General features: G+C 45.3%; 1 protein-coding gene across 4 annotated transcripts in view; it reads right to left on the bottom strand.

Annotated features, from left to right (window-relative positions):
* tbc1d32 (TBC1 domain family, member 32) overlaps positions 1 to 26,417 on the bottom strand; it is a 252,709-nt gene that overhangs the window by 60,760 nt on the left and 165,532 nt on the right. For 3 of the 4 annotated variants that reach the window (XR_010962915.1, XM_067984665.1, XM_067984662.1), the window contains exons 27-28: positions 22,210 to 22,326; positions 15,246 to 15,323 (exon numbers count right to left, since the gene is read on the bottom strand). Coding sequence is in view for 3 of the 4 variants with exons in the window: in XM_067984665.1 (XP_067840766.1) it covers positions 15,246 to 15,323; positions 22,210 to 22,326 (195 nt within the window). In the remaining variant the exon portion in view is untranslated. Of the gene's footprint in view, positions 1 to 5,479; positions 7,082 to 15,245; positions 15,324 to 22,209; positions 22,327 to 26,417 lie in introns of those variants that run through there. The other variant, XM_067984664.1, reaches the window with a different exon arrangement.

Raw genomic sequence — 26,417 nt, 5'->3', positions numbered from 1 at the left:
TTAACCCCCCCACGACAAATGGGAGTGGGTTGAGGGGGGGTAAAATTATTAAAAATGTGAAACCCCACTCCAACCTGCCGCAAACTCTCCCACTTCCGATTTTACCATGGTGGGCATGGGGGCGTCTGAGTAACCGCTCTGGAGAGGCGGGTCAGCGATTTTAATATTTAAATGAAGCTCTGTTCCTCGGATTTTGGCAGCTATTTGAATTTAACGACTGCGGGCAAGGTTTTCCAGAGCTCGGGAAACCCGGCAGCTGAAGGAAGGCGGGAGCTGCCAGATCCAGCAGTTAAGTGCTTTTCCATCACTGCTTGTACGCCAGGAGGAGCAGGAGTGCTTCCCCCGGCCCCTCAAACACATCTTCTGCCAAGATCTCTCCCCTCCCACAATCGCCCGACCCGCCCTTGCAATATTCAGCCCCCCCACACCCTGCGATCTCTCCCTCCCTCCTCGCTGCCGGGCTCTGAGCACCGCCACCCCCACCCCCCCCGGCAACCGACACCCAATCCTCTGGATTGCAGGGGACTGTCCTCACTGGCTGCTGCTTTGAACCGCAGGCTTTCCCATCCGGCAGCCAGCCAGCCTCTCAATCTGGCCCGCTGCTGGGCAGGAAAAGGAGTAGAGATATTCTAATGAAGTCCTGCCGTTAAATTCAGCAGGACCTCCGCCTTCCCAGTATTTCTGGGTTTCCCGGTCGCCTCCACATAAATATCGGGGCCAATATTTCTCTCAGAGGCAAAAGGGTTCTTATCCTGTGAGTGGACATCACATACTTTGTACTGAGATTAAAATTAATGAATCGAAAACAGCAGTTAATGAAGTGTTGACCATTGGGACTTTAACTTTTATCCACCCTGGTCAGAGTTGAAGAAAGCTGATTTGGGCCTGCTGAAACTGAATTTGTGGAGATTGTAAAAGAAGTTGAATTGTCATTCTTGGAAGGAATCCAGTCTTTTCTTTTCATTATGTTCTTATTTCTTGCCTCATAGATCAACGAACATACAATCAAGCTCCCATATCAAAGCCACATGCAGCCACTGCTTTTAAAAAGGTCATTTTGCCTTCATGAACAAAAATCCAATAGTAAATGAAAAGTCACTTTGCTTTTAGTGACATGGGTCCTTAACAGTAATAAATGAATCTCATGTATAAATGCATTCACCCCCACAGAATTTATTTTGGTGGTGAATTTTTGTGATCAATAAAGTGAGATAGCAGTAGTGAAGTATGGAGCACTTCCCAATTTCAATATGTAGGGTCCCAACAACATGCCTTAATCCCAAAATCAGAAGACTACCTCCCAAATATTTGCAGTTCCACACCAACCCAAATTGTGGCCTAGCTAAGACCACTAATTTAGTGCTTAATTATGACGTAGTTTTGTGCAGTGGGAACACAGCCACTAGGAACTGCAGTGAACTCATTTTATTCAGGGTCCTTACACGTGGCAGACAGCAAACGCCTGATCTCACGGGGGTAATTTTAACCCCGAAGAATGGGTGGGTTGGGGGCAGGTGGGCAATCAAAATTGTAGATATTTGGGGCTTGATTTTGCAACGGTGATGGGTTGGCAGCGAGGGTGGGTGAAGGTGCGCGTGGCAAACCCGGATGAACAAATCTTACCGTTTCCGATGCGATCGCATGTTGATTAATGTCCTCTCCAGGTTTCGCGCCCGGCAGCCAGCCTGATAGTCTGATTGACAGTCTGGCTGCCGTCAGGAGCTGCAACGCGAAGCGGGGGTGGGGGGGGGGGGGAGCGAAAGAAAGAGAGCGAGACATCGTATGGATTGGAAGATCCGGGGGGAGAATGGAAGAATAGAAGATTGGGTGGGGTGGGGGGGGGGGAGAAAGAGAGGGGTAGATCGGGGGGGAAGATAGGGGAAGATCGGGGGGGGGGAAGAGAGGGGAAGATCGGGGGGGGGGGAAGAGAGGGGAAGATCGGGGGGGGGAAGAGAGGGGAAGATCGGGGAGGGGAAGAGAGGGGAAGATCGGGGGGGGGAAGAGAGGGGAAGATCGGGGAGGGGAAGAGAGGGGAAGATCGGGGGGGGAAGAGAGGGGAAGATCGGGGGGGGAAGTGAGGGGAAGATCGGGGGGGGGGAAAGAGAGGGGAAGATCGGGGGGGGGGAGAAGAGAGGGGAAGATCGGGGGGGGGAAGAGAGGGGAAGATCGGGGGGGGAAGAGAGGGGAAGATCGGGGGGGGGGAAAGAGAGGGGAAGATCGGGGGGTGGGAAAGAGAGAGGAAGATCGGGGGGGGGGATAGAGAGGGGAAGATCGGGGGGGGAAGAGAGGGGAAGATCGGGGGGGGGGAAGAGAGGGGAAGATCGGGGGGGGGAAGAGAGGGGAAGATCGGGGGGGGGAAGAGAGGGGAAGATCGGGGGGGGGGAAGAGAGGGGAAGATCGGGGGGGGAAGAGAGGGGAAGATCGGGGGGGGAAGAGAGGGGAAGATCGGGGGGGAAGAGAGAGGAAGATCGGGGGGGGAAGAGAGGGGAAGATCGGGGGGGGGAAGAGAGGGGAAGATCGGGGGGGGGGAAGAGAGGGGAAGATCGGGGGGGGGAAGAGAGGGGAAGATCGGGGGGGAAGAGAGGGGAAGATCGGGGGGGGAAGAGAGGGGAAGATCGAGGGGGAAGAGAGGGGAAGATCGGGGGGGAAGAGAGGGGAAGATCGGGGGGGGAAGAGAGGGGAAGATCGGGGGGGGAAGAGAGGGGAAGATCGGGGGGGGAAGAGAGGGGAAGATCGGGGGAGGAAGAGAGGGGAAGATCGGGGGGGAAGAGAGGGGAAGATCGGGGGGGGAAGAGAGGGGAAGATCGGGGGGGGGGGGAAGAGAGGGGAAGATCGGGGGGGGGAAGAGAGGGGAAGATCGGGGGGGGAAGAGAGGGGAAGATCGGGGGGGGAAGAGAGGGGAAGATGGGGGGGGAAGAGAGGGGAAGATCGGGGGGGGGGAGAGAGGGGAAGATCGGGGGGGGGAAGAGAGGGGAAGATCGGGGGGGGAAGAGAGGGGAAGATCGGGGGGGGGAAGAGAGGGGAAGATCGGGGGGGGGAAGAGAGGGGAAGATCGGGGGGGGAAGAGAGGGGAAGATCGGGGGGGGAAGAGAGGGGAAGATCGGGGGGGGAAGAGAGGGGAAGATCGGGGGGGGAAGAGAGGGGAAGATCGAGGGGGAAGAGAGGGGAAGATCGGTGGGGAAGAGAGGGGAAGATCGGGGGGGGAAGAGAGAGGAAGATCGGGGGGGGGAAGATAGGGGAAGATCGGGGGGGAAGATAGGGGAAGATCGGGGGGGAAGATAGGGGAAGATCGGGGGGGAAGATAGGGGAAGATCGGGGCGGGAAGGTAGGGGAAGATCGGGGGGGGGGAAGAGAGGGGAAGATCGGGGGGGGGAAGAGAGGGGAAGATCGGGAGGGGGGAAGAGAGGGGAAGATCGGGGTGGGGGGAAGAGAGGGGAAGAGAGGGGGGGAAGAGAGGGGAAGATCGGGGGGGAAGAGAGGGGAAGATCGGGGGTGATGAGAGGGGAAGATCGGGGGAGATGAGAGGGGAAGATCGGGGGAGGAGAGGGGAAGATCGGGGGAGATGAGAGGGAAGATCAGGGGTGATGAGAGGAAAGATCGGGGGGAGAGGGCAAGATCGGGGGGGGGAAGAGGGCAAGATCGGGGGGGGAAGGGGAAGATCGGGAGGGTGAAGAGGGGGACATCGGGGGGGGGGGTGAAGAGGGGGACATCGGAGAGGGAGACATTGGACATCGGAGCAGGGTGCAAAGGTAGGTACGTTTTCTGTTTTAACTTCCTTCTATGGTGTTTTATTTAACTTACTTAGTTTCTTTTTCCCTGATCCAGCCCTTCACGTCTGGTTTCACCAGGCATGAATCAGAAGCGGTGGGCAAGCCGCCCAGATAAGTTAAAAATCGTTACAATTACTTCATCTGTGACAGGTAAAGTGCCTTAAGTACCTCAATGAGGTACATTTGGCTCTTTAACTGTCATCCCGCCGGCTTTCATTGCCGGCGGGACTTCTGTTTTCGGGTCACCCGCGCACACACAGATGGGTCCCTGGGAAACTCGGAAGTCGGCAGGTTGGAGCCGGCTTCCAAACCTGAACGGGATTTTCGTTCTTTTCGGAGCCCCCCCCACCCCTAACGCACCCGCAATTGCCCCCTAAAATTGAGCCCTTGGAATGGGACCGCATCCCAGCTTCAACGCCCCCACTTCCGGGATTGACCCAGGTGTGTTAGGATGCGTGCGCGCAACAGACACCAGGAAGTCTCGCCCCCACTTACAGACGGTGGGTGGCCAATACTTAAAGGGGCAATGTACCTCATTGAAATAGTTGAAGCACTTCATTTTTTGTGTATTACAAATGTTAAATGAATTTTTCCTTTCCTGTTCAGGTTTGCCATAGTTTCTGATTCATGTCAGGTAAAAGCAGGCGGGAAGGGCTGGATCCATGAGGTGAGTGCTTTTATTGCACTGCTTGTGGGCCCAGAGTTGCAGGAGAGCTTCATCCAGGCCCAACAAGCTCACCCTTTTTTTATTCGTTCATGGGATGTGGGCGTCGCTGGCAAGGCCAGCATTTATTGCCCATCCCTAACTGCCCTTGAGAAGGTGATGGTGAGCCGCCTTCTTGACTGAGTGGCTTGCTAGGCCATTTCAGAGAGCGATTAAGAATCAACCACATTGCTGTGGGTCTGGAGTCACATATAGGCCAGACCAGGTAAGGGCAGCAGGTTTCCTTCCCTAAAGAACATTAGTGAACCAGATGGATTTTTATGACAATCCGGTAGTTTCATAGCCACCATTACTGATACTAGTTTTTTTTATTCCAGATTTTATTTAATTAATTGAATTTAAATTCCCCAGCTGCCACGGTGGGATTTGAACTCATGACTCCGGATTATTAGTCCAGGCCTCTGGATTACTAGTCCAGTAACATAACCACTATGCTACCGTACCCGGTCTGAACCTGGCGTGATCGGACCCTTGCCATTGGCCGACCACCCTTCCCCCCCACCATGGTGAACCCCCCCACCAAGATGCTGGCCCCCTCCACCTCCAACTCTTCACCTGACCTCTGATCTCTTCTCCCGATCTGTGACCTCTTCACCCGACCTCAGACACCTTCCTGGCCTCAGCCTCCCCCTCCCCGACCACGATCTCCACCTCCGGCATCAGACCACTCCCGCCCTGATCTCTCAGCATCAGCTCCCCCCCACCCCTCCGATGTCCTCCATGGCCCATGATCCCATCCTCCCTCTTCTCTGATCCCCATCTTTCCCGTCCGATAGACAGCCAGCCTGTCAATCAAATTTATTGCCCTCATTAAGGTCGTGATCACAGATTGCGGCCCGCCAACTTAACTTCCGGGTTTCGCATCCGATTATCTTCGCCCCCATTCCCTTCCGGCCTCCATGCTAAAATCATGCCCCATCAGTCTAAGCTGGATTCAAACACAGGTCCCAACAGTGAAAGGACAACATTTTTATTATTTGTGGTATCCAAATTACAGATTTCATGTCTAAATAAAAATTTGAAAAGGTTTGCCTTCTGTGAATTTGCAGGTAGGTTGTGATCCACACAATGTAATCACTAATCGATTTGCAAATTGTCTAGGATCCTGTTACAAAATGAATCAATTCTTGCACATAACAACAGAGATGGCAGCCTACGTCACTGGCTGCTAGGCATTTATATCATGTAGGGGTGAATTTGTCCTTTTTGATTTTATCATGTATATGATGTAAAACACTTGATAATTTGTTTTGATTTCATATTTCTCCATTATGAAAACCTTAATGAGGTACACATAGTACAACAACAAACATAGTAAGACTCATTTTTGCTGCTTCTAAGATACTTCGTGATTCCATAAAGACCGTAATCAATAATTCTCACAATTTTTGTCATAACTTCAGCACACAATGTGAAAATGCGTTTCCTCTTTAAGTGTAACACGTAAATGTTTATTCAGTAGCATCAGGATTTATATGACAAAACTCATATTGCTCCTAGCCCTTTTCATGGTCGAATATTTTGCCCAATTGAGGATCATTTTTCATATTTTATGAACGATTTTACAAATTTGAAGCATTCATCATCAGGGTTGCATTTTGTTGGAAATGAAATCTGTTAATGTACTTGACTAAAAGAAATATAGTGCAACACTGGATTTGAAAATGTTAATTTATTTTCCTTCTCGCCAATTTTCTCCCCTCCCCGCCTCTCATAATGGCATTGACTCCTTGCTGGATTCCACTTTTACAATGCACCAGTTGCCTCCGATACCTTGCGCAGTGGCCACTTTTCATCTATGAGCTTTGACAAAGAGTGTCAGCAAGCTGCTTAGAAGCAGGAGGCCTCACAAAGCCCCCACTTCCTGCAGGGGTTGGTGGACAGCAATCAGCAGTGGTTTTTGTCAATTTTCCCCTTCCTTGGGTAGCTTAGGCCAACTGTAGTGCCCTTGCTGCCAAATCAACGAGATCAGCTAACTCAACACAGATTGGGAACAGAAACTTAGACCCTGTTGATCTGCATAGTTGAGCTCCTCACAGCTAAGTTCACTGAGCCATTGAGGGTGACCTTGAAAAAATTTTAAATACTCAAAATTCAAAATAGTTTGCTCACAATATTGCATCTCATGCATGAATTAAAAATACTTAAGTTTCAAACCTTTTCAATAAGGAAAAAAAATGAAAACACATTTTTTGTTTCTATTTGTTCATTCTTTCTTGCAAGCAAATGCAGAATATTTTACGCCTATCTTGCAGAAAAGGGAGAAGATTTTCTCTGTCCGCTATTTGTAATGAGATCCTGAAAGCATTCATAAAGAACGCATTTATGATATTGCTACAAATAGTGAACAGAGGAAATGTTTCACAAAGTGTTGTGGGCTGACGTTCACTGCCTCTGGTGGTCTGCTGAGAACCTTGTAGTGTGGCGACGAGGAGGGAAACTCTATTCTCACCATTAGTATTTGGCTTGTCATTGAAAGTTTGATTTCTAGTCTGTGATGAAATCACTGTCTCGGTTTACATATGAAGAGTTCCTTGGCTAAGCACTGATGTGCTGCTGTAGAACTGTACCCCAGCAAAATCAGTGCCTTCATAAGGAGAGAACAGGGGAGATGTAAAGACAGTTCAACATGCCACAATGACCTGTTCAATAGCTTTAAATGAGAAGTATAGAAATACTCTTTTAATACAAAGTATCCCTTCCATATTTAGTCAAGTTTAATTGTGGTATAAAATAGCAGATATTTAAAATTAATTTAGAAATTACTGCAAATTAGTGTTTAATTCACTTTCATAGCTGAGTCAATGATTATATTTGAGAAAAAGAAAAATGTATCCATTGTATATCATTCTAAAATACTTCTGAAGTGGAAGACGACCGATTACCAGCCTAGTAGGATCTTCTCCATTCTTCAAATTATTGTATCCTTCAGGCACCATGGGGGTGCAGCTTAGTTTGTCAGTTTTTGGGGAAACCATATGCTGACCATGCATAAGAACATGTCATGCATTGCGGGTAAGTAGTGCCTACTTTTAGGTGATGGGGGTATTTTAACCTCCAACCCAGCCGGGTGGGAACAGTATGGGAGTGTTAAGGTGGTGGGGAAGGGGTTGCGCCGCATTCCAGACCTATTCCTGCCCCCCACCATCTAAACTTAATGATGTCATTGGGGCACATACACCATTTTAACTGCGGGCCGACTAAGGGCTGCACGGTCTCAGACCCGCTAGTAAAAGCTGGTGGCAGGCAGCAACCTGGCCACAGGAGGCCCAGGTAAGTGTTATTTTTACACTTTTTAAAGATTGCTTGTAGGCCAGGAAGAACAGAAGGGATCCTCCTGGCTCCACATGGATACCATGGGCCTCCGCTGCCCTAGACTTCCCCCACTCCTCCAGATTTCAATGTTATCTGGCTGGGGACTGTTTCCCTGGGTCCCCTGCGGTGACCTGACTCTCGCGAATTTCCACTCCCGCCTGCCAGTGTTGACGTCATTCCCTGCAGCTTCGTAATGGAGTCAATGTCGGGGCATTCAAATTAGGTCCGGGGTTAAAATCTCCCAGGCCTCACACTCCAGGGGTCCGGATGGATCACTACCCACTTCAGCCCCTGCATCCCCAATTCAGGGCTAATATTACAATTGCAACTTGTGTGGCTGCACGTAAAGTGATGGGACAATTTCTTGCTATGATATTTAAAACTGGGAAGTGACCTTGGATAAGAATTACAGCTAAATCTCAAAACCGCCACATCAGAATGCCAAATAGAACATGGCTGATCTACTTAAGGACTTCCTCTTCACAACTACGTGTGCCAAAACAAACAGTGCAGTTTTTCACATAACCAACTTAAATTCAAAAGTTAAATGAGTTTCAATTGATGATACATTAACTTGTAAACAACTAAATTAAGGTCCCTTTCGGGAATCAGTAAGAGCCCAACTACACATAATTTTCAAAAGGTTTAAAGTAAACAGGATATCAGTAGGCAGTACCCTAACATTCAAATACAAATGGAATATAAAAGACTGAAATAGCCACAAAATAAACCTATAGAACTCGGCTTTATACCAATGTAGAACACATGCTGAAAATACTCTGGAATATGGAGAACACGCAAAATAGGATTAATCAAGTTAGAACACAACTGCATACTTTTTTCAATTTTTTATAAGCTCTATTAATATTGGTAAGCATTAGGCTTGAGGAATGGTAGTTGAGCAAAGGGCTTTATCAGGAAGAAATCGAGGGAGCAGAGAAAATTAATCCAGTGAGTACTGGAGGGATAAGCTACATAATCTTACAGAATTGAGGGTAGGAGCTGTGGGGTTGGAGGAGATAGATGCAGTAAAGCAGATAGCCTCAATTTTGGAGATAGAAAAGTCCATGAGCTCTTCACATCAGGCATCACAGAAGGTGGTTTGTGGTGGAGGAGTTTGTAATTATCCTTGTCCTCCAAGACAACTGAATGTTAGTGGGAGGTTTTGGCTGCAGAGACACTATCGATATTCCTTGAGGTGGTCAAGGCAGATCTGGCAATGAGTGATCAGGCCAGTTGTAAACCATGTGTGCTCAAGTCTGCAGATCTTAGATTTGAGTTTGCGATGATATCTGCTGGGAGGGCCAAGATGGGAGAATATTTGAGATCTGGTGGGGACGAGTGCCTCAACGGTGAAGGCAAGAGAGTTGTGATGGCAGATAGTAAAACGGAGGAGAGGAAGCTGGTGAGGGATCTAGGAGCTTTTCCTCAGGGGCAGAGAGTGAAGGTAAAAGGGATGGAGGCAGGCAAGGGGATGTAAATGGTCAAGGAGAGTAGGAAGCGGTTGGAAATTACCTCAGAATTGGAGAAGTCTCAAGTGATAGAGGGGACGAGAGTGTGTGTGGGTAAGAGAGTTTGTGGCTGATTTTTCTCCACCCCTCATTCCAGTGTTGTGTGTGCAAATTCCTGCTGGGGTCGAGGCTTTCTGAAGATGATGCCTACGGCAGTTGGATAAGGTTGAAATGAAATGTGCAGAAGTGGGTGGTGGTTTCAGTGATTGTAACGTGGGCTTGTATGGAATGATGAGCTTAATGCGTTCCCAGATCTGCACTTATCCTTGTCAGCTTTGCTAATTATCACTGGTGAGCCAGGTATCAGTTAGTGTGCTCATCTAGATTACAAAAAACCTGGATCAGAAACCTGGGCGAGATTCTCATTTTTTGGGACGGAGTTGCAGTGGAGCAGGACTTGCCCTGGGTTGAGGTCATTGGATATGAGCAGCAAAATTCCTGTCACCAAGAGGGAGCCCGTTAGTAAAATTCTGCAGGTGTGGCAGTGGGACTGGTGATTCAGCTTGGGCAGAGGCAGTGATGATTTAAAGGGGAAGAAGAGCCCAGAAAGTACCTGCCCCTCAACCTTGTAGGCAGAGTCCAAGACATTCACAGGTTAAGTAGCTTAACCTATGAATTTCCCTTTATTCCCTGACCTCTGGTCCACTACTCTGGGCTTACCGTAACCTTTCACATGGCAATCCCAGGAATCTTGGGGTGGACATGGGGAGAATGGACTGGACACCCTGTCCTGTGCCCTCCTACCCTCCCCGCCTCAGCATTTGCATGTGGTCGGCATGGAAGGGCAGACCAGCAGCAGCAATGGTGGGGTGGAGGGAAGGAAACTGAGGTTGCAGTAGGCCTCTCCGCCAGATTTTGCCTCATTCACTGCAGCTATCCCATTCCATTTTAGGTGGGACTAGAGAGTAGTGTCCGGCCCTTGTTCTCTCTTGATTGTAGTAAACTGTTTCTATCACCTGTGAATGGTTCTAGTTTGTCAATCTCAACCGTCAATTCTACTAACATGATAGGGCTCCGCAGGTGCTCTGATCACCTCATGTAATCTTCTGGTGGTGAATTTGTTGAATGAAGAGTTTTGAAAATATGTTGACAATATTTAGCCACTCCCTCAACAAAAGAAACACAACTTGCAAACACCATGAGGAGTTCATGAGGGATAACTCACTGGGCCCATTGGTTTACTTCAGCAGGTCAGGAAAATTTCATAAGAAAAGTAAAGACAAACATTTAACTTAAAATGCACTACTGAATTGTACCAAATTTTTGATCAGATCAATTGCTTCAAAATGCTAACCTTTCAGAACATTTTATACTCTGTCCAACCATGTTTACAAGTGCCACGTTAACAAGAACTGCTTTAGAAACATATAGGGGTCAATTTTCGGATGGCCGAGCGGGTGCGTTCGTGGCGGGGGCTTCAAAAATTGGGGATTCCCGGAGCGGGTCCGGAGCCTGGCTCCAACCTGCCCACTTCCGGGTTCCCCAATGATGGGGATCGGTGCGCGCGCAGCGCCCGCATGCGGGACTCCCACCGGCAATCAAAGTCGGCGGGATCCCACTTAAGATCATTATCTGGGTACTTGAGGTCATTTACAGACCTCATTAGTTGGAGAGTTTAGGAGGATTCAGATTTTGGACTACCCAGAGCTGTTTCCCATGCTGGGGGAAACACTCCCTGTTTAAACAGATGTGTTGCAGCCAGCAGCCAGCAGCAGCCGCAAAGGTCCACTTGCCATAAAAAACAGCCATGGACAACTAAAGAGGTAAGGGACAGTATAAGACATAAGGAAAGGGCATGCAAAAAGGCAAAAAATGGCACAGATCCTGGCAAATGGGAAAGATACAAAGATCAACAAAGGGTCACAAAACAGTTAGTAAGAGCTACAAAAAGAGAGAGTATGAAAAGAAACTTGAAAGGGATATCAAAACCAATACAAAGAACTTTTATAGTTACATTAGGAAAAAGAGGGTGGTCAGGAGCAGTGTTGGCCCCTTAAAAACTGAAAGTGGGGATATTGTCATTGACAATGGGGAAATAGCGGACATGTTGAATGATTAATTTGCGTCAGTATTTACAGTAGAAAAAGAGGACAGCATGCCGGAAATCCCAAGAAAACTAATATTGAATGGGGGACAGGGACTCAATAAAGTTAACATAAGTAATCAGAGAGAGCCAGCATGGATTTGTGAAAGGTAGGTCGTGCCTGACAAACCTGATTGAATTTTTTGAAGAGGTGACTAAAGTAGTGGACAGGGGAATGTCAATGGATGTTATTTATATGGACTTCCAGAAGGCATTTGATAAGATCCCACATAAGAGACTGTTAGCTAAGATAGAAACCCATGGAATTAAGGGAAAAGTACGGACTTGGTTAGGAAGTTGGCTGAGCGAAAGGCGACAGAGAGTAATGAAGAAAATAATAGCACTAAAAAGTTACAAATCCCCAGGACCAGATGGTTTCCATCCCAGGGTTTTAAAGGAAGTAGGTGAGCACATTGCAGATGCCCTAACTATAATCTTTCAAAGTTCTCTAGATTCAGGAACTGTCCCTCTGGATTGGAAAGTTGCACATTTCACTTCGCTTTTTAAGAAAGGAGAGAGAGGGAAACCAGGGAATTATAGACCAGTTAGCCTTACATCTGTTGTGGGGAAAATGCTGGAGTCTATAATTAAAGATAGGGTGACTGACCACCTTGAGAATTTTCAGTTAATTAGAGAGAGCCAGCATGGATTTGTGAAAGGTAGGTCGTGCCTGACAAACCTGAGTGAATTTTTTGAAGAGATGACTAAAGTAGCGGACAGGGGAATGTCAATGGATGTTATTTATATGGACTTCCAGAAGGCATTTGATAAGATCCCACATAAGAGACTGTTAGCTAAGATAGAAGCCCATAGAATCGAGGGAAAAGTACAGATTTGGTTAGGAAATTGGCTGAGCGAAAGGCGACAGAGTAGAGATAATGGGAAGGTACTCACATTGGTAGGGTGTGACTAGTGGAGTCCCGCAGGGATCTGTCTTGGAGCCTCAATTATTCACAATTTTTATTAACGACTTAGATGAAGGCATAGAAAGTCTCATATCTAAGTTTGCCGATGACACAAAGATTGGTAGCATTGTAAGCAGTGTAGATGAAAACATAATATTACAAAGAGATATTGATAATTAGGTGAATGGGCAAAACTGTGGCAAATGGAATTCAATGTAGATAAATGTGAGGTCATCCACTTTGGATCAAAAAAGGATAGAACAGGGTACTTTCTAAATGGTAAAAAGTTAAAAACAGTGGATGTCCAAAGGGACTTAGGGGTTCAGGTACATAGGTCATTGAAGTGTCACAAACAGTGCAGAAAATAATCAATAAGGCTAATGGAATGCTGGCCTTTATATCTAGAGGACTAGAGTACAAGGGGGCAGAAGTTATGCTGCAGCTATACAAAACCCTGGTTAGACCGCACCTGGAGTACTGTGAGCAGTTCTGGGCACCGCACCTTCGGAAGGACATATTGGCCTTGGAGGGAGTGCAGCCTAGGTTTACTAGAATGATACCCGGACTTCAAGGGTTAAGTTATGAGGAGAGATTCCTCAAATTGGAGTTGTATTCTCCAGAGTTTAGAAGGTTAAAGGGTGATCTGATCCAAGTTTATAAGATATTAAGGGGAACGGATAGGGTGGATAGAGAGAAACTATTTCCGCTGGTTGGGGATTCTAGGGGTAGGGGGCACAGTCTAAAAATTAGAGCCAGACCTTTCAGGAGTGAGATTATAAAACATTTCTACACACAAAGGGTGGTTGAAGTTTAGAACTCTCTTCTGCAAACGGCAATTGATACTAGCTCAATTGCTAAATTTAAATCTGAGATAGCTAGCTTTTTGGCAACCAAAGGTATTAAGGGATATGAGCCAAAGGCAGGTATATGGAGTTAGATCACAGATCAACCATGATCTTATCAAATGGCGGAGTAGGCACGAGGGGCTAAATGGCCTACTCCTGTTCCTCTGTTCCTAACAGGTGCAGGGTAAACGCTCATTCATTGCAGCAGGGCAATCTGTCACCTCAGACAAAGTTTTGCCTGCCACATCGTTGTCTCCACACTCCAAATTATTAAATTGTACCCTAAACTCTGCTGTCCAAACACATTTAACTACTTTGTGGACCCCTTCACACTCACACTGTCAGGATGGGGGGGGAGTTCCATTGCTGCATTCATCACTCCATTGGAGGACAAGTAACATCACCAGCCTCGCCAGGCATGCCGTCTACCTCCGCTACGTGGAGCTACACAACACGGTGCTGCACAACAGGCACCTGTACAATCTAATCGTGCAACTACATATACACCCACTGTAGGGTGACCCAATGGGTGGCATCAAGGGTGTTCATGGAGAGCCTCATGAAAGAGCATTATTGCACAAGCCAGTCAAGAATGACCAAGACGTGGCAGTAGTGGTGACAATATAATATGTAATGTGAGTTGATCTGAAATCAATCAACCATGACAAATCCTCAAACACCCTTGTGCATCCCCTTCATGCTCACGACACGTTTGCCTTACGTTTCCTACTGTACATATGTGCTGCAGCACAGGTAGTGGCAGGTTGGGTGAGGCTGACCGTGAAAGAGATGCATCAGAGGGTGAGTATGAGATAGAGCCATGAGATTGTATGAGGATTGGGTTGAGTGGTAGTGAAGGGATGATTACTAGCGAGGTGAATAAGTGCAGGTATGATGAGGATGAGCTTTGAGTGGGTGTGAGGAGTGATGCGATAGAGTAGTGTTGGAAATGCAGAAGGAGATGTGGGGTGGGGGCGGTGATGTGGCAGACGGAGTGTAGGGGAATGAGTAAGTGTACTCACTTCGGCTGTCCTACTTAGGTCATTGCAGCGCCTCCTGCACTGTATGCAGGTGCGTGATATGTTGGTGGTGCTGATGACCTCCTCTGCCACCTTGAGCCAGGCCTTCTTGGCGGCAGAGGCAGGCCACTTCCTCCCGTCCGCCGGGGAGAAGATCTCTGTCTTCCCCCTCCTCCTCATCCCATCCAGTAGGACCTGGAGTGAGGCATCATTAAACCTGGGAGCAGCCTTCTCCCTGGGCTGCTCCATGCTGTAATTTTGGCTCCTTTCTGCAGCATCAGTCAGTGGAGGACTGCCTCTTTAAATAGGGCTCCTCCAGCTGACAGCCTATGATGCGGGTGCGCGGTCCACCCGCTGAGCAGCTTTCCAGCGCGAAACCCGGAAGCCAAGGTAAGTGGCTTCAATTTACTTACGATCGCTCGCCTGGGGAACCCACTGATTTTACTGGGCAAGTTACCCACGCGCCCAGTCGACCCCTCCAGTGGCAACCCGCCTCCCTCCTAATATCGGGCCCATAGGCTCATTTCTGATCATCCTATAAATGAATCTCCTTTACAGAAAATTACTCAAAGCATTTGGAAAGAATGTTTACTCAGCAATTACTCCATAGAGACACCCTGAGTGCTCTCTTTTCCAAATGTGCAACTCCTTCAATGTATTAATCCACAGATTTATAATAAGAGCAACTGGGATATCAAGATTGATTTTGGAAAGGCTTCTGAACAATCAGACTCTTCTCAGAGTGAAGCATATTTTAATTATCTATTGACCCATTACTTAAACCTAACAACCTCTGACCTCTGATTCTGATCACATTACTTACACAGCATTTTCCAAATCCAGGTTTCAAATCTTGCCTCATTAAACTAAGTTCCTAATTACCATTCCCAAAAAAACAATTCTGGAAAAATCCTATTTTCAATATTTTGCAGCAAATTAGTTTTTGAAAAAACATTTCTACATCAGCACAATTAGCATTTAAATCTCAAAGTATTCTCGTAAACCAAGACAGATATCAATATTACAAGTTATGTAGCATTTTATCTCCTGGACAACACATGAAAACCACTCACCTTCATATGGTCTGAAGAAACACTCTGACGGATTGTCAGAGAGATGACCAACAACTTTTTCCAGCAATTCTACAAGAACTAAAGTTTGAAGCAATAAATAAGACATTAATGGACAACAAAATAAAATCCGTTATTATTCAAAAAAAACTCTGGCTCAACTACCAGAACATGAAAATATTTAAAATTTTGGAGGTCACTTGTAGGATATAAAATTAGTTAAGTAATGCTTTCCTTTCAATCCTTTCAAAGGAAAAAACTGATCTTTTAAAAAGTAGTGAAATAACATTAAGCTTTTCATGAACAGCAACTATGGATGATTTTGAAAAATACACTAATACACTTACCAACATGAATTTATGAAATCTAGGACTCCAATTCTTGACAAATTCCCTTAAAGGGGTAGTCTAATGGTCAGTAACATTTAAAAAAAAACAATTTGTAAGACTGTTCAGTTGCCTACCTTTGCCTAATTTTCCTCATCTTTTTAATCCTTTATTTATCAAATATATTATTGTTATATTATTATACAAAAGAATAGGATGGGATCCATTTTTCAGGAGGAGCGGGATAAATCAAAGGACATTGTTCCTTATGCATTGTAGGTGAGGAATAAATGACTGGGAGATCAACACTTTTAGAACACACCAGAAAGTGCAAACTTCTAAGAGGGAACTTGAACAAGTCAGGAGACCTGGGGAATTGTTTCAGTGAAAAAGGCAGTGAACTATTTAGTTCCTCCATTCCTGTGCTAATTTAATTTTCTATCAAAAATCCCTATTTACCTCACTGAGACTTGAGAATTTCCAACAAAAAAAATGCTAATGATGGTAGGGGCCTATCTTGTAAGAATAGTAGTGTCAGTACCAAAAAAGTGTAAGATTTCCTCAAAGCTTTGTTAACAGTGAAAAGACCACATCAGTTTGTGGAGAGATGGCAGCTGAACTAAGTTCTGATGCATCAGTGAAGGACAATGCAAAGTTGGATTTTATCTGTTTAATGTTGGAAAAGAAAAGGATGAATATGGCTTTTGCTATTTTTGTGTAATTTAGATAATGGCAATCAGAAGTTCATTAGAAATAGAGCCAGAAAGTTACTCATTTGAAAAACTGAATAAATAGCAAGTATATAAAACAATCATGAAAACAGTATGGAAGGAAAATGGATTAAAAGTGTGATCTCTGTGTACTGATCTTTTTTTCTACAAAGCTATAGGTGTTTGATAACGATAACACCCATACTTCTTCAATTTGGTAACATGTTATACTCCCTTCCCAATTCAAACTGACAGTCAGATCAAAGTTGTTAATTTAAATTATTTTTCTCAATTCTAACTTCAATTTCAATTCATTCTATTCTCCAAATTCAAATTGAAACCTATTGTCTCAATTCAAATTCAATTTTTTTCCTTAATTCAAACAGAGGTTCTAATTCCTTTCATAAATTCACTATCAAGTTCTAATTGAAATTCTAATTCCTCTTCTTAATTAGGTGCTGGGAAATGGAAAATGCTTTTTCTATTTTGTCACCCACTCTCAGCGCTGAGCACTGAGCACGCCAGGGTTATGTTTGGCATAGGCCCGATTCTGATCCAATGTGCCCTGGCTCAAACCTCAGAAAAGCATCTCCTATTGCACCAATATGAATTTTTCATCAGGCATCCTTGTCGTCTCTGAGTCAGATTGCTAATTTAGAACCAATTAGGATAAGTGATTTTGCATTAGCACAAATCACACAATCTGTTTTACTTAGTAGTTGTAATGCAATTAGCTGCCTGAGTACCACAATTTTGTATAAAAAGTCTTGGATATACTGAAAATGCAGGTTTTTGAGTAGGTATGAGCAAGATAACACATTTGAACCTTCAATGCATAAAAAGCTGTATAGAGTTAAGTGTTTGAAGACTAAAGGGGCAAATTTGAGTGGAAGCCTTCTGGAGACAGAATTTTCACCTGCCCCATAGATAGATCCCTAACCCTGACTCAAATTCCGAGGTCAGATGCATTTGCATACTCCTGGCAGGTGCACACACTATTTACACGCTGATGGAACATCCTCGCCAGGTGGTGGTGGTGGAGGGAAGCATTTAGCTGTCGATCCTGGCCACGATGTAAATAAGCCCTTCGTGCTAGCCCAAGAGGATGCCAACTTTAAAAATGGTCCTGCTTTTGCTTTATGCTGGGTTGTCAAAAGCAAATCATCATTCGGCACTACCCCTACAGCAAAGCATTGTTTTATACTGGGTAGCAATAAAGATGGCATGACAATGAGAATCAGTCCACATTTGGGGGATAATTTTAACCCCCAAGAATGGGTGGACTGGGGGCAGATAGGTAGTAAAAATCGTTGATTTCTAAAATCGTTGCAGGGCCACAATCCGGCTCCAACATGCCCACTTCTGGGTTTAACACAAGCGCGTTAGGATGCGCGCGTGCAACCAAAACCCGGAAGTCTCGTCCCCACTTAATGTCGGCGGCCGGCTTGTTAAAAGGGCAATGTAGGTAATTTAAACAGTTGAGCTACTTAATTTTTTGTGGATTTTGCAACCGAAGCAGATTTAACTTCTTCTGCAAAGGTTTCCCATGGCTTCTGAAACACGCCATTGAAACAGAGGCGAGATGTAGCTGCAGCTCAGTTGGCCCTTTAAACTAGTGATTGACACATCACAATAAAAAGTCAGGTATTGCAGCTGGTCACTCAGTTCTCTCAGGCAAACATTTGGCTGGGAGTTCTTTGTTGAGTCTGAGAATTCTTGTGTTCAGACAAATTTACCAACATTTTGGAGACCCTTAAACTGACAAGATCAGGATGGCGGGGGGCGCAATGGGTTTAATCCACAGTACATCTGAGGAGGAACATCACCATCCATGGCAGGCATGTTGTGCAGTTCTAAGATGTGACAGAGATGTGCAATAAGGACCTGGAGAAGAGCAGAGAGGGGACCAACAGAAGGGCCGACGTCGCAGCAGGCACTACCTATGTGCGAGGCTGAGCTTCCTGGACCTCTCTGAGGGGCAGTGCCTACGCAAGCTGAGATTAAGTCGGCAGATGGTTGCAGACATCTGCAGGTTGCTTCAGGAAGAGCTGCTCCCTGCTGGACCTGATGATCACACGTTGCCTGTCGCAGTTAAAGTCACCACTACCCTCAATTTCTTCACCTCCGAATCCTTCCAGAGCGCCACCGGTGACGTCTCCAGGGTGTGTCAGTCATCTGTACATAAATGTATACAACAGGTGACGGATGGCTTCTTTGCTAGGGCATCAGACTACGTGGTCTTCCCCCATGACGACATCAGCCAGAATGAGCGGGCAGTGGGTTTCAACTCTCTGGCTGGCTTCTCACGTGCAGGGCGCAATCGACTGTACAAATGTAGCAATCTGAGGACCACCACATGAGCCAGGAGTCTTCATAAACCGAAAGGGCTTTCACTCCATCAATGCACAGCTGTTGTGCGACCACCAGAAGAGGTTTCTACAGGTGTGCGCCAGATACCCTGGCGGCTGTCATGATTCATTTTGCACCAGTCCAACCTCTTCCAGACAGGAGACAGATTTAAGGGCTGGCTTGTTGAAAACAAGGGATACACCCTGCAAACATGGCTCATGACACCTGTAAGGAACCCCGCCACCGAGGCACAGCAGTGGTACAACAACCAGAACCACATCATCACCAGGTGTGTCAGTTAACAAGCCATAGGCACGTTGAAGATGCGCTTCAGGTGCGTGAATAGATCTGGGGGAGCCCTTCAGTACTCGCCAGAGAGGGTGTCCAGGATAATCGTTGGGTGCTGCGTACTGCACAACATAGCGCAGTGGAGAGGGTTACAGGTGGAGGTCGTCGAATGCGCTCATCAAGCATCCTCTGCTGGCGGCAACATTGAAGTTAAGGATGAGGAGGAGGAGGAAAATGAAGATGGGGAACCCATCACCAGAGCAGCTGTGCTCATTGCTGCCTGTGACGCTAGGGAAGTCCTCATTTCTAACAGGTTCTCATAATTAGATGTGCAAATTAAAGAATTCGAGATTTTCAGGCTGCCTGGAACAACCACCATCAGCAACACCACTGCCAAATTCCACCCCCCTCCCCATTGCACGACAACTGCTTAATCTTATGCTTTCTATCGGTTCTATGTGGTGCATCCTCTGTGGCTTCAGCAGAGGTAGTGGAAGGTTGCTCAGATACCTGCCCTGACTGCTGAGATACTCTTGGCCTAAGCCCTCTGGGTTTTGGAGCCCTTGAGGGCCCTGCCAAAGACTGCTCCACCAGCACCTGTGCAGAGGAATAGCAATTCGAGTACTGATCGAGGGGTGGGGGCAATGAGCTAGACATGGGAGCACTTTGAGTGGAGTCCCCACTTCCATGTCCCCTTTCGCCGTCATCCCTCACCCGGGCCAGTGCCACATCACTCCCACCGCACTGCTGGACAACAGGTTGGTGAACAGACGTATCGCCTTGTAAGGCCACGGATAAGGTGGCTATCAGCCTGTTTAAGGCGGCAGACATGTTAGCATCCAGAGTCTGCATGGTCGTGGTCAGGGCCTGCATAGACTCATTTCAAAGCCAAGCTTGAAGCTCCATGGAGGTGGTGGCCACTCTCTCCATTGCAGACATTCTTGCACTTACCTGCAACAACAATCCATTAGTGATAGAGTTAGACTCCTCCATCCTTTCCGCTATCGTGGGGAGTGTGCGTGGCAATTTTTGCAGTACATCGCAAAGCTGAATCTGTGCCTCAATCATTCTCCTTCTCAACGATGGCCCCTGCGGTTCAGCATCTGTGCTCAGCTGAGCAGAGCTTGAAGAGGAGTCCACCTTCCGACGCAGACTCTCCACATCTGCCCCTGCTACCAGTGTCTGCTCGTGCTTACTTGTGGGTGGTAAATCATCAGGTGACAACCCAACTAAATGTCTGACAGGACACTGAAGTGTCAGTATCTGCGCTGGTGCATGGCTGTATGTCCTGTGACGGTGCACCCTCAGAAGGAATGAGATCCTCTGAGGAATCAATGTCTTCCACCTCACGTAATTCTTCTTGAACTCGTGAAGACCCTGGAAGACAACAGAAAGCAATATTAATTATTCATTACAAATGTGACAATATTTCCAATGACCATATTGAGGTCTGTCACAGTTTACTCATTGATGAAATAAACACATCATGTGTGTGAAAGATGTTAAAGTTCTGTCACCAGCCATCTGCGGATTCTTAGTCTCTTCATCTCCGATGGGTAGGCATGCAACTGTCCCACTTATTTCCATGGCTTCCTCCTCTGCATCTGTTAGCTGCACTGTGGTGGACCACCTCCAGTCCTCGTCAAGGGGGGTAACAACAGACCTATGAGTGATTGAAGCTGGCGTATTCACTCAATGAACAATGGCTTTGGGTGAGGCTGACCATGAAACAGATTCATCAGAGGGTGACTATCAGACAGGTGCATCACATTGCATCAGGATTGGGTGAGTGGCAGTGGTGGGTGTATAAATGGGGAGGTGAGGAAGTACAAAGAAAGTGAAGAATGGTTGATGTTGAAACTTAACTACGTGTGAGGAATGATGTGATGGAGTAGGCGTGCCGACAGGGGGGTGGGAGGGTATTGCACAACACAGGATGTGGTGAAACATCAAATGTACTCAATTTAAGGTCATTAAAACACTTCCTGCACCACAGCCAAGCTCCTGCTGCTGACCTCTTCTGCCACTGCCAGCCGTGCCTTCTTGGTGGCAGAAGCAGCTTTGTTCCTCTTACCACCTCGGTATAACACCTCCCTCTCACTTCTCACAGCAGCCAGTAGTATCTCAAGGGATGCGTCCAAGAACCTGGGTGCTGTCTTTCCTTTATGTCCTTCCATATCTGTTTCTCCTCCTCTCTCCTTCAAAATCCATTTTTGCATTGGCCCTTTAAATAATGGGCTTTAAATTGCATCATGCGGCTGCGCAGCTTGGAGACGTGAAACCCGGAAGTAAAATTAAGTGCCTTCAATTGAGTTGCGATCGGACGATTCGGCATGATCAAATTACTTCAGGGTTTCCCACGCAATTATTTACCCACCCCCTGATTTCCCGCCTCCATGCTAAAATCATGCCCCTAGTATTAGTCATTGCTGAGGACTTAGGGTCAGAGTCAAGGTACTCGGTACTGCTATAGCTGGAGAAGTCTATAGGGCAGTGCTAAACCTGGAGATGTTCCTAAATTGTTGAGCTGTACAGATAGCTTCATGCTGTCAGAAAATTAACTATTGATTGCTGAGTCATGGTAGAACTCAGTGGTCTTGTTGAGACCAATTGAAATAGTGGCAAACGTCTTTCTGCTACAGTAATTGCCTGGGTTTGTTTTATAATCCTTTTTGAAAATGGATGCATAGACTGTTTCCAATCTAGTGAAACCTCCCCAGCATTCATCGACTTCCTCATAATGACTGTCAGTACTTCGCAAATCCAATACAGTGCCACTTTTAGGACCCTGATAAATACCATCCATTCTTGAGGGGTTGTTTGTTTGGCTAGGACTTTTATTGATGTCAAAATCTTTAATTCAGCTTGGATTATCTTTAATTATGAGGGCGCCTTACTGGTGTCATTTCTAGTGAATACCTGGAGAAAGTAATCATTAATTCATTATTTTATGTTCATCTTTGTTGTAATATCTTTTACATCAAATGGATTTGAGTGCCATTTTTTAAAACAAAATGGAGGTATCTCAGCTCAATTTTTCATATGAAAGGGGAAGAATTCTGCCAGTCCTACAATTTATAAAACAAAATAATGCCATTTTATCATAATTCTGTTTTCCCAAGAAAAAAAGAATTGAGCAAAACATTGTTAAAAAAGGAGAATGAAAAGTAAATATTTAGATCATGTTGTAAAGTTTCCATTAAAACTGCTGATATTTGCAGTAAATTTTGTGTTTGATTAATAAGGCTGGTTGCCCCACAATGCCTTGATAGTTGTCCAGAACTGAGTACTTACTGCTTCCCTTGATGATGTCAGGTTTGGTTGTCATGGTTTTACAGAACTGCTTTTTACAGTTCTCCAGCCAGCCTGTCTGCTTCTCCGAATTTTTCAGTAACTTGTTAAATTCATTATCTAAATAATAATATCAGCTATTATTCACATTGCAAAATATCATGTAAATGTAAAAAAAAATCTCTCTTCATCTGGTTTCAAACAATATTTACAATGGACAACTAGATAAAGAAAGAACTTGCATTTATGAAATGCCTTTCACGCCTAATAATCTCTTGTGCGGAACCTCATCAAATGCGCATGCACACACATATATATATATATATATATATATCATGCAGCTACATTACATGGAAGGATTTGTTTGAAGGAAGTGTATTTAAGGATGTGAGTTAAGGAGATTGCTGCTGCAAAATGTACATTCATAGTAGAAAAAAGAAAGACTTGCTTTTATATAGTGCCTTTCACAACCTCAGGACATCCCAAAGAGCTTCACAGCCAATTAAGTACTTTTGAAGAGTAGTAACTATTCTGATATAAGAAACACGGCAGCCAATTTGCTCACAGCAAGGTCCCACAAATAGTAATGAGGTAATGACCACATAATCTTTTTTTTAAAGTGATGTTGGTTAAGGGATAAATATTGGCCAGGACACCAGGGAGAACTCCCCCGCTCTTTGAATAGTTCCACGGGATCTTTAATGCCCACCTGAGGGGACAAACAGGTCCTCGGTTTAACGTCTCACCTCCGACAGAGCAGCACTCCCTCTGTACTACTGCACTAGAGTGTCAGCCTATATTACTTGCTCAAGTCTCTGGAGGGAGACTTAAACCCACAACCTTCTGACTCAGAAGCAAGAGTGCTACCACTGAGCCAAAGCTGACATCTAAGATGACTACAGATGTAATCAGTCCAAAAGGTTAAAGGACTAAATTAAATACCTAGTTACGTTGACATCAGTGAATTTTATATTGGTTTATGATGCTTTTGATTACCATATTAATTTCTGAGCCATTTAATAGTGACGTTGATGTCAATACAAGGTGTTTACATCTCATTGAATTGGGGCATTTTCGAGCACCATCATCAAAAATGGCACTTCATTCTTTTAAGTCAGTTCTAAGGGGACTTTGCATACAAAATATTGGCCCACAATTATGGAAATGCTTTTTTTCTCACTTTCTGCATAAGGGCAAAGAGGTTCCTAAACATGGTCAAACAGGCCATACCGGTTTGAGGCCAAGAATTTACAGGCTTGCAGATTAAAATTTGCATAAAAACAAGGAGGAATGAATGACTCATCAGATAGATGCCATAAATGTCAGTCATTCTCCCTGATTTTAAGCTTGGTTTGATGGCTCAAACAATAATTTCCTTTCAGAATCTAATTTATATGCAATATTCACACTGGACATAATGCTGTGCATTAAAGGAGAACACTATTAAGTAGCAATTATTGCCGTGGATGTTTTCAAGGAAGAGAATTTACATACTGTACCACATTGCTACAAAAAAGTTGTAAATATTAAACCTAGTCCAAAAAAATATCAAGTTTACCCTCATCATTCCTCACATGATAGGTTCATGATATAGTTTGTGTTGTCACTGTGAGGTCTCCAGAAGGCTTCCCTCAAGTAGGGAGTTTAAAAAGAAACATAATAAGTTATATTGTCAGAATTAAAAGAGACTATGAATGAATACACCATTGCTGATTAAAGTAGCTGGGCATCATAAACATGCACTATTTACTGTTTTGTAGCCAGCCACTAGAAGAGGACAGCAGCTCAGAATTCTTTACTCTCTTGACTTTCACCCTATCTCTTTGAGGAAATACCTCATCTCCCCAGCTATGACCTAAATCTTAGATGGAAAAATACTCTTGGAATCCAGATTTTAAAAGATATCTTTAGTTATATAAAGTAAACAATATGCTAATATTTTCTTAACATTATTGTTATAGAAAGAACATTAAAGTCATAGAGAACATACAATTCAGGTTCACCTGGAAGATACCAGGGATGTGAAACTAGTTATGAGGAGTGTGGTGAGATACTGGGATTATTTTCACTGGAACTATTTTCACTGGAGCAGAAAAGGATAAGAGATGATTTGATAGAGGTTTTAAAATTATGAAATGTTTTGACAGGGTGAAGTGAAAAACGATTTCCTCTAGTTGGAGATTCAGTGACGGAGAGACATCAATAAGAGACTGAGGGGAGTGGTTAGGACAAATTTCTTTACTCAGAGAGTTGAGAGAGCATGGGATGCTTTGCACAGGGAGTAACTGAGACAGAAACTATTATATATTTTAAAGAGAAAAGTAGGTAAATGTTTAAAGCAGATAATGAACCAGGGCTATGGGGAGATTAGTGCAGTGAGATTAATTTTGCTCCAGCAAAGAGTTGACACAGAGAAGATGGACTGAATGGCCTCCCTCTGTGCTGTAAACTTATATGGTTCTATGGATACTAGTGTATGAACATTTAATGTATTTGTCTTGAAATTTCTCTCTGTTATTTTAGTGGAGATGCTAAATTGGTTAACACCTCTACTAAAATAGCAGAGAGAAATTTCAGACAAACGCATTAAGCATTTGTATGCTAGTATCCCACAGCGTAATGCCAGGGTTCGTGGGTAAAAACCAAACATAAGAGACTTAATTCCACTTTTTCCAGACATGATTAACTTTACACTCATCTGAAAAACAACACAGAGAAGCAGCTTGAATTAGCAAGATGTATTGATACAACAGCCTCTTGATCCTTCCATTATGCTCACTCACTGGCTAACATCATCTCTAGCTTCTTTGGGTTTCTGAATGTTGCTCTGTGAGGAGTATCAGAGCTTGTTTGGATTGCTCCAATGATATGGTCAGCTCAGGCTTCATTTGCCTGATTGGAACCAGTTTTCAAATCAATCACGATCCAAATTTTATTTTGGTGGGTCCCAGGTCCAAGAGGAATGAAAGGACATTGGAAGCACAGAAAAATGGGCACTTACAATTTAAATATAAAATAAATATGGAAAATGTAAGGTATAAAAATTGTAATAAATAATATAAAGTAAAATGTTTTAGTAACAGTAGAAATGAAGATTGCTGGAGACAGTTTAAGAACATAAGAAATAGGAGCAGGAGTAGGCCATAAGGCCCCTTGTGCCTGCTTCGCCATTCAATAAGATCAAGGCCGATCTGTATCTCAGCTCCTTCTACCAGCCTTGGTTCTGTAACCCTCAATACCCTTGGCTAACAAAAATCTACAAATCTCAATTTTGAAATTTTCAATTGACCTAGCCTCAATAGCTTTTTGGGGGAAGAGAGTTCCAGATTTCCAATACCCTTTGTATGAAGAAGTGCTTTCTGACATTACCCCTGGATGGCCGAGCTCTAATTTTAAGGTTATGCTGCCTTGTTGTGGACTCTCCCACCAGAAGAAATAGTTTCTCTCTATCTTTTTTTTTATTCGTTCACGGGATGTGGGCGTCGCTGGCGAGGCCTGCATTTATTGCCCATCCCTAATTGCCCTCGAGAAGGTGGTGATGAGCCGCCATCTTGAACCGCTGCAGTCCGTGTGGTGACGGTTCTCCCACAGTTCTGTTAAGAAGGCAGTTCCAGGATTTTGACCCAGCGACAATGAAGGAACGGCGATATATTTCCAAGTCGGGATGCTGTGTGACTTGGAGGGGAACGTGCAGGTGGTGTTGTTCCCATGTGCCTGCTGCCCTTGTCCTTCTAGGTGGTAGAGGTCGCGGGTTTGGGAGGTGCTGTCGAAGAAGCCTTGGCGAGTTGCTGCAGTGCATCCTGTGGATGGTACACACTGCAGCCACAGTGCGCCGGTGGTGAAGGGAGTGAATGTTTAGGGTGGTGGATGGGGTGCCAATCAAGTGGGCTGCTTTATCATGGATGGTGTCGAGCTTCTTGAGTGTTGTTGGAGCTCCACTCATCCAAGCAAGTGGAGAGTATTCCATCACACTCCTGACTTGTGCCTTGTAGATGGTGGAAAGGCTTTTGGGAGTCAGGAGGTGAGTCACTCGCCGCAGAATACCCAGCCTCTGACCTGCTCTTGTAGCCACAGTATTTATATGGCTGGTCCAGTTAAGTTTCTGGTCAATGGTGACCCCCAGGATGTTGATGGTGGGGGATTCGGCGATGGTAATGCCGTTGAATGTCAAGGGGAGGTGGTTAGACTCTCTCTTGTTGGAGATGGTCATT

The sequence above is a fragment of the Heptranchias perlo genome, chromosome 5, assembly GCF_035084215.1.
Source record: "Heptranchias perlo isolate sHepPer1 chromosome 5, sHepPer1.hap1, whole genome shotgun sequence".
NCBI classification, from domain to species: Eukaryota; Metazoa; Chordata; class Chondrichthyes; order Hexanchiformes; family Hexanchidae; genus Heptranchias; species Heptranchias perlo.
Note: the sequence above shows the minus strand (reverse complement) of the source record. Positions and strands in the feature narration are given on the sequence as shown.